The sequence below is a fragment of the Spinacia oleracea genome, chromosome 4 (assembly GCF_020520425.1).
Source record: "Spinacia oleracea cultivar Varoflay chromosome 4, BTI_SOV_V1, whole genome shotgun sequence".
In the NCBI taxonomy this organism is placed as follows: Eukaryota; Viridiplantae; Streptophyta; class Magnoliopsida; order Caryophyllales; family Amaranthaceae; genus Spinacia; species Spinacia oleracea.
The window spans coordinates 145509204-145523027 of NC_079490.1; the positions used below are offsets into that span (position 1 = coordinate 145509204).

Sequence of the window (13824 nt, forward strand, 5' to 3'; positions counted from 1 at the left end):
AACAGTTACAATCATACAAAGCATACAACAATTCAATATAGTATCATTTGATTAAGAATAGCTGAATCAGTACATCTATATATACAACATCCCCTAACACACTCCAGTTGCATAGGTAAGCAATATCATATTGACTTTTCATAGTAGCTTCAAGCAACCAGACAAAAACCAGCGTCAAACACCTAGATTTACTGTAGCCACACATGATCAGGTCTGACACCCCAATCTCTGCATGAACTAGACGCTGCCAACAACTCTGAACCAGTCCGTCCTATGATTTTTGCTAAGCCACCTACACTTGACAAATTGTAGCCACAACTGTTGTTGGCATGCTGCTAGGTAGGAACAGACCAAGCTCACAAAAGTTGCACTGCAAAATCAAACCAGAAAAAGAAAAACCACAACTCCTAGGCTACTGACATTACACATTGCTTTGGAGAACCGAAAATCATATTACATCAGCCTCCTTCCGCTTATCAACATTTAGACAGGTTTTATTTACATTTATAGAGATTTAGTTTACTTTATTAGTCAGCCATAAAAAGATCAGATGGCAACATAGACCAATCAGCCATCTAAACCACATTAAACACAAACATTCAGAAGCAGCAAAAGCATAGGAGAAAAAAGACATATAGCGTTTAGAATATTTACCTTTAAGTTTAATTAATCTACTATTACTAATTATTTATTTACTTTTGAGGCTAACTAATTTACTTTTTCAAATAAAATTTGATAAGGATTTGAGATATAATAGCAGCCTCTCAATAGCAGCAACTCCTCGTAGAAAACAAGGAAGCCAGATGCACATACAGTCCCTTAGTTAACCAAACTGCGGGCAGAACAGAAAAATCAAGCACAGCAAGCTTTGAACCAACACTACTGACAGCTGCCACACCAGCAAGAAGAAACTCACAATTTCACGATTACAATTTTAGTTTACTTATAGAGAGATATCGTTTACTTTCAAAGAGATTCAGTTTACTAGTTCAAGGGCAAAAAAAATTACCTTTTGGTTAGCCTTTTCTTATTTATTCTCTACAAAAACAGGGTAAAAAAAAGTTTATGTTAGAATAGAAATACGTTGTTAATCAATTTTCTTATATCATTCGAATATTTATTTTAAGCCTTTTGTAGCAAACACTGACAAAAGGCTTGATCATCTAAATGTAGCTTACTTTAAGAGATATTAAGTTTACTTTTGTTCAATTTTTATTTACTTAACACATTTTTAGTCTAGCTAACTGATTCACTTCTAATAAGTTTCAATCTAATTTTAAAAACAGGAGAGCTACAGAGGAGAAAATATGCAATTGTATTTGCTAGTCATCTATCCCAAATTGAGGATGAAAATAGTATATCTAACAGTCAAAGCATAGAAAAACTAAGCTGCAAAACAGACCCTATAATACCAAATTTTACACCAGCAGCCAGCTTTAACCCATCAGTCATGCTGGTCAACTCAGGCAGAACAAGAAGAAGTTGTTGCTCTAACCCAAATGAAAAAACGAACTGGCTGATCCCGATTCTATATAGGGGAGGGATCCGGTGAGAACACCTCCTTATGTGAGAACACTTCTTATGGTGAGAACACTTTTACACTCTCTATGTTCTATATTTGTTCAACAATGTTCTAAATTTTCAAACTCATGTTCTAAATTTATTCAACCATGTTCTAAACTTATTTAACCATATTCTAAATTGGTTCAGCCATGTTCTAAATTTATTCAAGCATGTTTTAATTTTATTCAACCATGTTCTAAATTTGTAAGCTCATGTTCTAAATTTATTTAAGCATGTTCTAAATTTATTCAAGCATGTTCTAAATTTATTCAAACATGTTCTAAATTTATTCAACGATGTTCTAAATTTTCAAACTCATGTTCTAAATTTATTCAACCATGTTCTAAACTTATTTAACCATGTTCTAAATTGGTTCAGCCATGTTCTAAATTTATTCAAGCATGTTCTAAATATTTAACCTCATGTTCTAGATTAATTCAAGCATGTTCTAAAATTATTCAACCATGTTCTAAATTTGTAAGCTCATGTTCTAAATTTATTCAAGCATGTTCTAAATTTATTCAAGCATGTTCTAAATTTATTCAACGATGTTATAAATTTGTTCAACAATGTTCTAAATTTGTTCAACCATGTTCTAAATTTGTAAGCTCGTGTTCTAAATTTATTCAAGCATGTTCTAAATTTATTCAATCATGTTCTAAATTTATTCAACGATGTTCTAAGTTTGTTCAACCATGTTTTAAATTTGTTCAACCATGTTCTAAATTTGTAAGCTCATGTTCTAAAATTATTCAATCATGTTCTAAATTTTTAAGCTCATGTTCTAAATTTATTCAAGCATGTTCTAAATTTATTCAAGCATGTTCTAAATTTATTCAAGCATGCTCTTAATTTATTCAAGCATATTCTAAATTTGTTCAACCATATTCTAAATTTATTCAAGCATGTTCTAAATTTATATTTCGAAGCCACCAAATTGAACTCGATTTTAATTTTTGGAATTGAGAAATCAATTGAAATCGATTTTAATTGTTGAATTCAGATTTCGAAAATCGATTGAGAATGTCGATTAAAATTCGATTTTGAAACCTCCTAACAATCAATTGACTGATATTTGAATCAAAGAAATCAATTTAGAACATGAAACTGGATAAATTTCGGATTAATTTAGAACATGAATTCGGATAAATTGACTGATATTAGAATCAAAGAAAGCAATTGATTTAGAATCTCAGAAAAACGAAATCGATTGATTTAAAATCGAAATCGAAATCGAAGAATCAAAGAAACCTAAATCAAAGAATCAAAGAAACCTGAGAGTTCGAACTCCGATTCGCGAACCACAACCACCGCGACCGGTGACGAATTTCTGCGAGCAGCGGCGAGCGGCGTGAGGAAAGTAGAAGCGGCATCGAGAGGAGAGAAGAAGCGGCGGCGTAGAGGAGAGAAGAAGCGGCGGCGATAGGAGAAAGAAACAGCGGCCAAAGGAGAAAGAAACGGCGGCGAGAGGAGAGCACAATCGGCGGCAGGAGGTAAGCAGCGGCGGCGATTGGTGGTGGTGTTCGAATAGGAGAGAGAGGGGAGTTGAAGAGAGAACGTGAAAATCAGAAATATTGGAAAAAAAAAACGTGAAAAAATAATTATATTGGTTTATTTGTTTATAAAAATCACGAAAATGCCATTATAGAAAGTGTTCTCACCGTAAGGAAGTGTTCTCACGAGAGCCTTCCTCTATATATATATACCCTTGAACTTTGGCTCTTAATCTCTCGAGTTATGAATATGATTACATATTTCTTATGTATATACTACATCCGTTTCTAAATAGTTGCATCATTTTGATTTCTGACACTATTTTTACTTTGCCCATCATTTTTTACTGATAAATAAAAATAAATATTATTATGCAAAATGTTATTAGGTTTGTCTCAATGTATATTAAATATATCAACATTTTATAATTTTGTAATAGTACATAATTATCAATATTGATGGTCAAAGTTATGCGTTGAGAAATGTAAAATTAAAACGAACCAACCATGACGGCATGATGGTATGTTTATTTTTTTTGATAGCACGCATGATGGTATGTCATTGTGGCATCAGTGAGCATGATATTCATAGCCCAAAGATGCCATAGACCATAGCAGGCTAATTTGTCATAGCAGCCTAAACGATTTGATGGTGTCACCCTAATGGATAATGGCATTCCCAACTATCCAAACCTTGTGGAGTTGTGGGAGGTGCATTATGCACAAGTAACACACCCCTGTTCAATAAATCTCGTCCCTGTTCCAATTAATATTGGAACAACAAGTATACAAAAACAATTAGGATTAGACTGACAAATGAATTGATAAAAGATCGAAATCGATAATTCTCCTGAATCATGTGTAACTTTTGAAAAATGTACAAATCTATTTGTGTATTCATTTAAACTATCTATTAACCTCATACTACGTAACTATTATCATCATTTGATAAGCTGGCCTGCCCATCTCTATCCATATTAATTACTCCGTAATAAAGTACTCCGTAAGTAATAAACCAAATATTCGATCTCCAAGTATTATCTACCATGAAATTCCAAATTCCAAATTCCAAATCCAAATCATATTGATATGTTGAGATCAATCTTGGGCTTCTTATTCATCATGATCGCAGGCAAATGAACAAGCGAATTGCATTTGGGACATTTGGGGTCATTCTTTGATATCAAGACGTATAGCAAACAAGCAGGGCAAGCTGCTGCAACCAACAACCCTTGATTCTGATGATGACAAGATGAATCCCTCATCTCTTCTTCACCAATCGACAACGACAATGAATTCGAGGGTGATGATGACCGTACACTCGATCTCGATGACATCATCATCGTCCAACGCTTCTTCTTAGATGACGACGAGGATGATGTTGATGATGACGTCGGTGAGGCTCTTTCAGCTCTATCAAGAGCTGACTTTACCTTATCTAAAGTACACACACTTGTATAACTTGAACCTGGATTATTATTATTATTATTATTATTATTATTATTATTATTATTATTATTATTATTATTATTATTGTTATTAGGGATTAATTTTAGGTTCAAACTTGGCTGCTCAATTAATGACTTTATATTTGATGTATCTTTTGGTTTTGGGGAACTCTCTTTCTCTTTCTCTTTCTCTTTTGCTGTATTCCTCTCTTCACATGCTGATGCTGAATTTGCTGCCTTGCATCTTTGTATGAACACTTTTCCTGACTGCAAATTTTACAAGTCAATTCCCTAACACTAAGAATAACAATAACAATAACAATAACAACACACCACCTAAAACAATATACTCTACGAGAGGACGTGCTACTAGACATAATAAAATCCCTATCTACTCCGTATAAGAAAATACAACACAGTAAATACGTACTCGGTACTCCTATAGTCTCGAAATTCCCTACAACACAATTAACATTTAACAAACAGCCTTGGTTTTTCCTTCGTTTTCAAAAACTACACTATTAATTACGGAGTATTTACTAAATCTCAGTCTTTGAGATTGAATTTTTACCATTTATGTTTCTAAGAATTATAAAAACTATGTCCTATATCCTTTAAATACTTTTAAAATATTCCTTCACTTTCTAAATAATTGTCACTTTAAATACATCCGTTTCTAAATAATATTCCATTTTAGAGTATTTCTAATACTCATGTAATTGTCTTTACTCTTAAGATTAAAACTTGGATAATCAAAGGTTTGTACTTATAACATCTAAATATTGACAGATATGATCAGAGAAAAAATTATTATTTATTGGTTTCAAGTAATTATTTGATAAATAAAAAAGGAAATACAAATAGAAGAAAAAAAAACGAACGTGAGCGTGAGCAATCAAATACGGAGTATGCACAAAGTCACACATTCATCATCGTAGCATTTATTATTTTCCATTAAATGATGCAATAAATTTCTAAATCCAATAAATACGAGTACGTCAAAAATTAAAATAAGATTCAATGTTCAAACTATACTAATTAAGAACGAAGAAAAGTGTACGAATTTTAATGAACTAAACTCCACAAATTAATACATGATCACATCATCATCAAGACTCAAGACTCAAGAGTTCGTGGGTTCGAGTATTGAATATTGATTAAACACAGACTCGGGTAACGAAGAAATGATGAACAGAGAATTGAAATGAAATTAAATATACCTTAAGATCAAGACGTTTTTCCCAGCCAGTAGGAACATGCAAATCAAGGTCTAACTCTTTGGATTCAATACCAAAACACCCACCAAGAAAATCACGAGTAATTAAACCAGATTTCGCTTCGCTTTTAATCTGCATCGTACTAACATCAGCTGCCATTATTCAAATTCTTTGCCCAGAAATTTTTTATAAAAAAAAAAAAAAATAAACAGAGAGAGAAATGAAGAAAAGAGAAAAAAAGAATGTGGAGTTTAGGAGAAATGGGAGAATAATATAAGGAGAAGATAAATAAATATAAATATAAATATTAAATATTTATTGAGGAAAAGGGGAAGTTCGAATTTATTACGGGGTGGGAAGAAAATGATGATAATTAAATTCGGTTTGGAATTGGGTGTGAGAAAACAATTAAATAAGGCCATTAATTAGTTTTGGTTTTATTGGTGTTGGAATTTATTGTTTTAGAAAAGGAGCGTAAATTAAGACATTTCGACTCCTCTATCCCACTAGTGCATCTCATTTCCTAGAGTTTTATACTCTGTATCGGTCTAACGTGTACGAGTACACATTAATTACACTCTTATATTTAAAAAAAAAAATTAAAAAAACCTCGTTTTTTATTGATATTCCTGTTTTATTTTTTATTTTTGATAATTTTTTTATATTTCTGTTTTGACTGTGTGCATTTGTCACTTCATTTCTTTGAGCATATTATATTAATTTTGTATCTGTAAAATTATAAAGCATAAATGGACAAGATATATATGACACTACTTTTTCCTTACATGTTAGAAATAAATGAATAGATTTTTTAAAATTTTAAACAACGGCAAGATTTCAAACTAGAAGATCATTAAAAATTAAGAACATAACGTTAATTAAATGAATTGGGATGAATATAATGGAGTGGTATAGAAAGTGCAACACAATAGTGGGATAGAGGATAAAAATAAAAATAAAGAAGGGAGGATACTGAAGAGTTGTGGGGTAAGGTAAGTTTTAATTAATGTATTTAAGGAGAGAGAAAGAGAGGCGTGTCAGTAATTTGGAGGTATTAAATGCAATATTGTTTGATCATAATTAATATCCATTTTTATGTGTTTTTTATTGTGATGTGCTTTTGGTCTATATTGGATAATTAATTAGGTAACCTACTATGACTCTCTTAACTCCTAAGTAGTACTACTACCATGGCCGTCTTTGTCCATCATAAATTACGCCATATTTACAAACCATACTTCTTGGACCTACGCGATATTAATTTAGAATTGTTCGATGGGCGGAAGGATTAGAGAAATTAATTTAAAGATGGCAATGGATCGTGTCTGGTGTAAGCATGAGATCATATATCCCAGTAATCCGTATGTATTTATGTTTATTTTTTAAAGTCAACTTAAATGTCTTCATTTTGACCACGCGTTAAGCCTAAAATCCGAGATGACAGGATTTCACAAGCATCTAATTTTGGCCATAGATATTAAAGGATAGTTGAATTGGTAAAACAACAAACAAAAAGAATGGATTATGATATTATAATTACAATTCACCTTAGAGATTACATGTATAATCCTATCTCTGGAGAGTGCAGACTGATATTACAAGTTTCAGAGAATTACAGTTGCAATGCTTGCAAAAGAATAACCACGAACTAATGTACTAGGTAGTTTTTATGACTGTACATATCAAAACTTCGTTTTGGTATGATTTTTATACTTTGAAGCACCAAATTCAAATTCATCTTACTCTGATTCGGTGAAGATGTTGGTTGAATCCTTCATCGCCTAAGCTACTTTCAGATCGGCCAATCTAAAACGATCAAGATCCTCTGAGAACAGTACACCACTAGGAGAAAGAAGGCGACTCAGAGAAATCGAGAAGCGTGCCTGGGCGTTTTTTATGTAGTTTGTCAGAAGATGCCAAATATGAGATACTCTGTTGTACAAAACTTGAAAAAAAAAAAAAAAAGTTACCCATTGGAATCCAACAAGGGCACTCCAACAGCCTGCTAAGCCTAATCCTTGACTTCTCACGAACTGACAAAGGCAGAAATATGCATCAATTACACTCAGGGAGGGAGACAATTGCGTTTGTAAATAGTTTCAAGGAAGATCAGTAAGATACCAGTAATACAAGTGCGCCAAAAGCGAAACATCCACTCATTGATATACTAATGAATTTGAGATCCCTCCCAGCCTGCACATGAAAAAAAAAAAGGGTATCCCAAATTCTCAATCTGTTACCTGTTGATCATCTCTATAGTTACAGAAGTTGAACGTATAGATGATTCAATACAGCAGCACATGTCAAACGGTCAGTACTCAGTAGAGTAGGGTTTGGGTCTATCAACATAAATTTCCAGGTTTCAAGTGCATAATTGTCCCGCTATTTATTGGGCATTTGAATTCTACTCACTTGGTACATTTTTTATCAAGCTCGACTTTTGGGTTAGAATTTTGAGCTAACTTTTCAGGGACGTTTCAAGATTATGAGTTAGTTTTAGTCGGGTTGGATCAATAATTGACGTGTTGCCACTTGTCAGCCAACATATTGAGTGTGATACTTCTAAATATAGCTCCAGTAGTTGGGAACATATACTTATAAGCAACGAAAAGGTAAATTTTTATCAGAACAAGGAAGCAAGCTAAAACATTACCAGCAATGTACCCTCGCAGGGCAGTATACAAGGAGTGACACTCAAAGCAAGGAAAAAACATATCCAAACGTTGCGCATCTGCATAAATAAACAACTTCCGTCACTCAAAAGGAAGTATCAGTAGTTGTTCACAACCTTTCAAACCAAAATACAGAGACCGGGTGAAATGTGTAACAAACTTAACCAACCTCTCCTATCACTACTGTATCAGATGTGAAGAAATTAGGAACAAGGAACGGGACAGCTGTTGCGGCAGTTCCTAGAAGGAGTCCAACAGACACTCCTATTATCAAAAGAGACTTCAATAGAGATCTCGCCTGTTTGTAAAAACAAACTACATGAAATTAGGATATCATAAAAGCCTTAAATGGGAATAAGGAATATATCTTTGAGATTTTGACTGTACCTACTGCATATAATGTTAAGTTATACCATCATGTGTCACTCTCTATACTTGCTAATAATATCAATAACACTTTCCTTTTTGGTCTACTTTGAAATATGGTTAACATTCCTTTTGTAGAAAATGGTTTCCTCTATCTCTCCCCTCATCACATGGGTAATCATTCTCATCCCTCTCCTAAACACATGGGTTGATGAGTGCTCAATTTCTCTATGTTAAAGTTATTGGAAAACTGCGGGAGGATTAGTAATGCAATGTCATGGACAACAATTACCTTTACTAAACTTCGGTTGGCTCCATACAATAGCTCTGGCATAAATGATTGTGCAGTTTGAGAAAGGGGCTCACCCCATACTGAACACATGCCAAATATATTAAGCAAGACCTACACAGCAGTCGGTTCAAAACATAAAACCTATTTGACGGGAGTATGCAATAGAATTTAAAATCACTGAACATAAGGTAGGTTTAGCTAACCTGATGAGCGGCCACTACATGCGTACCCATAGACGTAGCAAAATAAATAAGCAATCCATAGAAGGTCACCTAATAGAAATTAGAAGAATAAATTGATTTGAAATAAAAAGGATAAAATGCAAATGATCAAATGTGAAGCCACTATAATGGTAAACCTTTGAAACCATGGTTAAAAAGACAGGGGCAGCAATCCCAAATATCTCTTGCAGTTCAGAAAGTGATGGAACTGAAAAAGAATACCCATTGTATCCTTTCCTATTCAAAGCTTCAACCATTGCATAAGCTGCAACAATCTGAATGATTATTCCCACAATTAAAAGTTGTTAATAGAAATATGCAATTAATGAAATGGTGAAACATTTGAAATGGCTGAACACTGAAAACAAAGAAGGATTATACGCAGTCAACATACTTGTGATGCTGCAGTTGCCCATGCTGCACCAGCTATCCCATAACCTAAGAAGGTACAAAGTACTAAATCACCCATTCCATTGAGAGCACTGGCAATGAGCAGGGCCTTCAATGGTCCCATGGAATCTTTCATGCCTAGACTGGAAATTACAGGAAGGAAATCAGTACACTATCACATAGTTGAGGCTTATGGTTGATAACGTGACAATGCTGACATTAATAATACAACGAGAACAATTACGTTATTTGTGTATTTAGGCAGGCCAAGTGCTAAAAGCAGCCGATTACATACTCCTTTTATCAGAGGTTAGTAATCAGTAAGACTTACCTGGCACTCTGAGCAACAGATCCAACAAGGATGGCAGGCCATGCTAAGGCGCGAATCTAGCAACCCACGCAAAAGAAAAAAAATTAGCCACAAAATTACAACAGATAAGCTGAAGGGAACGTAAGCACCAGAAAACTAAAGAATAAATACGAGGGTGTACAGTTATCAAAAGAAAAAAGTAGGAAAAACAAATAATTTAACTGAGAGCAAGAGCTCAAAAGTCCAGCAACTCGCCTCTTATTGATCAGATATGGTTGTCAGATAAACAAACTACTATAATGGCAGCAAAGTAGATTCATTCACAAAACATGAGATAGTGCTCAGTACCTCAACAAAAGAACAAAGAATCATTTGGTGCAGAGAGGAGACGATATAGCTCATTATAAAGGGTCTCCTGATTTTCCATTCAGTCCAGAAAATACTTTTGGATTTAGGGTAAGAAAGGAAGGGACTAATTTCAAAAAAAAAAAGTAAAATCTAACAGATACATATATACATTTACCATACCTTATTTGGGAGTATTATAACATTTAAAGCGTAGTGATATTCATTTGTACTTTTGACATAGCAAGATGAACACTGCACATTATCGAATACACAGTAAAATGAATATAACACATCAGAAGCAGACAAACCTGTATATATGAATTCGCAGCAGACACAAGATGCACGTTATTCACTCCCACAAAACCTGAAAATGGAAGCACAGCAAATGATATGGTGGTACTCTGGGACGGAAAACCAACACAATATTCTTAACAAGGGGACTCAAAGTTAAGATGGAAAATAAGGTATTTTTATGAGAAGTTGACATGTGATAGCAGCGAAGATCCTGTACCAATTTATTTACCAGTTAAAGCCCATTCACCGAAGCATTTTGTCAGCAAAAGCAACAACACTCCACTTGCCAGACCCATAAACAGTAACATAGATATCTGATGCTGCACTTGATCTTCATCCTGCATCAATTACATGCCAACAGATCGTGACCTAGTGTGCAATATTATACAGCAATTATGACCCGCAATATATGAAGATTACACAGTCTGAATAGATTGTCAATGTTGTTTATAGATAGTTTCAGTTCCCACCATCATTGATATATGTATGTCATGTTATGTTGTCTATGTATGATGTAGTTGACATTAACAATTATCAGTATGACAAATGACAATATTTCTCCAAAACTATCGATGACGGAGAAATTTTATTCTCAAGGATCTAACACTCAAGTGGACATTAATGTCAATATTAATCCCAATACCACAATAGTTTCGGTCTTTTAGAACGTTAAAACACTTAGAGAAACAATATCTCATTCCTAGATTATACACCAGGGCGATAATCAATCTCCCATCATTTCAACCAAGAAAAAGGCCAACAAAAAGTACTTCCTCAATTTCTTGATAATAGGATATGTTTGACTGTTGTGGTAAAATCTTGTCAATTTTTTTGTTCTTTATATATAGCAATATGGCATAATAAATTTAGATACAAGTGAATGAGGAAAATGAATTATGTTGGCAACCATAGTCCTTTATTTGGATTACAAGGTAGCAGGGAAGGGGTGGGGCACCATTTTCCCTCGAATCTCTCCACTTTTGGAGGGATGGTTTTGTTTATTGAAGAGGGAGAGGAAACTGATCCCTCATTCCAACCCCTTATCCAAACAAGGGAACTTGTCCCCTCCCTTTCTCTCGATTTCCTCTTATACAAACAAATTGTAGGAGATGAAATCTTGTTTCATACAGGCTACAGCCGCCCTGTCCTTTTGGGGTTAAGGCTTTGTTATTTTCGTTGTTGTAGCATAGTAAACATTATACGTTATCCTTTTTACTCGGGGTGTGTTCTCTTCACCTCAATTTGATCAGAACTTATTTAAACACAAACCCGGACATTTTGGAGCTTATTAATGGCAAACCATTACTAACAATCTAGTAAGTACACAAAGTACGTATTATGAAAGATGGTAAAGCAATTGACCTTTTGAGCTAGTGAAGTAGCAACCATATTGGAAGTAGCAATTGAAAGAAACATAAACACAAATCCAACATAATCACATAACACAGTTGCTGGACCTGCCCATTCAACATTTTTGCATAAACACCATTATCAGCATCATCATAATCATATTATAATCATAATCATAATCAAACCTGAAAACATGAATCAAAATTACCTAAAGCAGCAAGCTCAAGTGAGCTGCCTTGACCAATAACAGCAGTATCAATGAGACTCATCAAAGGGCCACAAATCCAGAGCCCAGTCGCAGGCCCAGAAAACTTGATAATCTCAAATATTTGATCCCAAGTACTTTGATTAGCAAAATCATCAACCTCATTTGTGGGTTTTGGAAATTGGAGGTTTTGATTTTCTGGGTTAATTTCAAAACCACTAATCTCAGATTCTGGTTCATGGGTTTCAAGATTTTCACCCAGATATTCCTGGCTAGGGCTAATGCAACAGTTTTTTCGCAAATTTCTGGGATTTGGGCGGAATTTAGAAATGCATAAATTGAAGGGTTTTGGGGAGGTTTTGGGGCGCCGAAAATGGGAGGAAAGAGAATTCTGGTTGATTATGGGGAGTTTGAATTGAATGTATGGGGAAGAAGACACTATGGCTTTGAATTGCATTGTGGGTGATTGATTAATTGCAAAAATACAGAATAAATTGCAACAAAATTAGGAGTATGAGATTTGGGAAGAAAGGTTTGAATGGTGGTAGCCGAAACAATGCAGGTATAGCATGATAAAAGAAATCGAATTTTGTGGAGCTAAGCGAAGTGAGGGGATGTACAACTTGCATGTTTGGGATATTCAACTTGGTCGTTTCTTTAGTTGATAACTTGATAATGTGATTGAGTACAAATGTACAATATGATCAACCCACACTGTCCCATTCGAGTAGCAATCGAGTCGGATTTTGCCCGCGAGGGTCCAAACTTAGGATGATATGAATCGAATGCTTAAGATGGCTTTAATAGAGCAGTGGGCATGTCCTAGTTTGGTACATAATTTTCTTACGTATAATTGATTAGTTGATGGATTTATCCATTTTGAACCAAGTTTTGGCAAAAAAAATTGCTTGGAAGTTGAGACTCTAAGATAATTAGGTGAAATTTTTGAATTAGACTGTGTTGTTTTGAAATCATTTAACTAATCAATTACGATAAATTGGATCGGGGCAAGTGAGCTGATCTCGTTCGGATTATTACAAACTCTAGCAGATGGTTCAAAATTTTGTAATATGCATGCAAACTCAATCTTCTTCACATATAAATGTGGAGTCTCACTATCAAGCTTCTCTAACTGTCCTAGATTGGGAAACTTTGAAGGCAACATTCTTAAATCCTGAAAACACACAACTTAAAAGTCTTGCTGACGTGTACCCATACAAGAAATCGACCCCCAAAAAATGAAAACAGTTTAAGTTCGTTGAGCCATATAATTTCAATACACAAGAATATGCTTAGTCGTGAATTATGATGTAATTAATCACATAAAGCAACACAAAACATGATCAAGCTTAAAACACATTCCAATTAAGTAACCACTTAGCACATAAAAGACACTTACATGTATACTTAAACTAAATATGTCCTTCTTAATCTACTCTTTTCTCACTTAGAGTAATAATAATTTTCAAAAATAATTAAGAAATAACTCCTAAATAATCGAAATTATTTAAATTAAAATCAAAAATCATTATTAAACTAGAGTTCTGCAAATACCACTTTGTAACACCCTAATAATTATTTGCCTTTATAAAACCATTTTCCAACTTTCAAATAAAGGAATTACTAAAGTATTACCGCCACCGTGATAACGGTTA

At 34.0% G+C, this 13824-nt stretch overlaps 2 protein-coding genes across 3 annotated transcripts; both read right to left on the reverse strand.

Annotated features, from left to right (window-relative positions):
• Positions 1 to 3873: 3873 nt before the first annotated feature.
• LOC110793846 (uncharacterized) lies at positions 3874 to 6217 on the reverse strand. Of its 2 annotated transcripts, XM_056827209.1 has the most exons (3): positions 5725 to 6217; positions 4559 to 4771; positions 3874 to 4528 (listed from the first exon to the last, which is right to left on the reverse strand). In XM_056827209.1, exons 1-3 carry the CDS (start codon positions 5878 to 5880, stop codon positions 4136 to 4138), a joined length of 762 nt encoding a protein of 253 aa, XP_056683187.1. In that variant the 5' UTR covers positions 5881 to 6217; the 3' UTR covers positions 3874 to 4135. The 2 variants fall into 2 exon arrangements, with proteins under 2 accessions (XP_056683187.1, XP_021854468.2); XM_021998776.2 differs by having other exon boundaries at positions 3874 to 4771; positions 5725 to 6216.
• A 997-nt stretch (positions 6218 to 7214) lies between these two features.
• On the reverse strand, positions 7215 to 12832 carry LOC110793848 (protein DETOXIFICATION 46, chloroplastic-like). The gene is made up of 14 exons (XM_021998777.2): positions 12173 to 12832; positions 11977 to 12071; positions 10844 to 10952; positions 10629 to 10684; positions 9994 to 10049; positions 9667 to 9805; positions 9410 to 9547; positions 9255 to 9323; positions 9052 to 9162; positions 8563 to 8691; positions 8375 to 8452; positions 7843 to 7914; positions 7692 to 7754; positions 7215 to 7604 (listed from the first exon to the last, which is right to left on the reverse strand). Exons 1-14 carry the CDS (start codon positions 12624 to 12626, stop codon positions 7503 to 7505), a joined length of 1671 nt encoding a protein of 556 aa, XP_021854469.2. The 5' UTR covers positions 12627 to 12832; the 3' UTR covers positions 7215 to 7502.
• Between the last annotated feature and the right edge of the window lie 992 nt (positions 12833 to 13824).

Coding starts and splice junctions, on each gene's coding strand:
- LOC110793848 (XM_021998777.2), bottom strand. CDS start 12,626: ATGCAATTCAAAGCCATAGTGTCTTCTTCCCCATACATTCAATTCAAA. Junction 9,806..9,993: donor TCTGTTGCTCAGAGTGCCAG/GTAAGTCTTACT, acceptor TGTAATTTCCAG/TCTAGGCATGAAAGATTCCA. Junction 9,163..9,254: donor ATGTAGTGGCCGCTCATCAG/GTTAGCTAAACC, acceptor ACTGCTGTGTAG/GTCTTGCTTAATATATTTGG.
- LOC110793846 (XM_021998776.2), bottom strand. CDS start 5,880: ATGGCAGCTGATGTTAGTACGATGCAGATTAAAAGCGAAGCGAAATCT. Junction 4,772..5,724: donor AAAAACGTCTTGATCTTAAG/GTATATTTAATT, acceptor TAAAATTTGCAG/TCAGGAAAAGTGTTCATACA.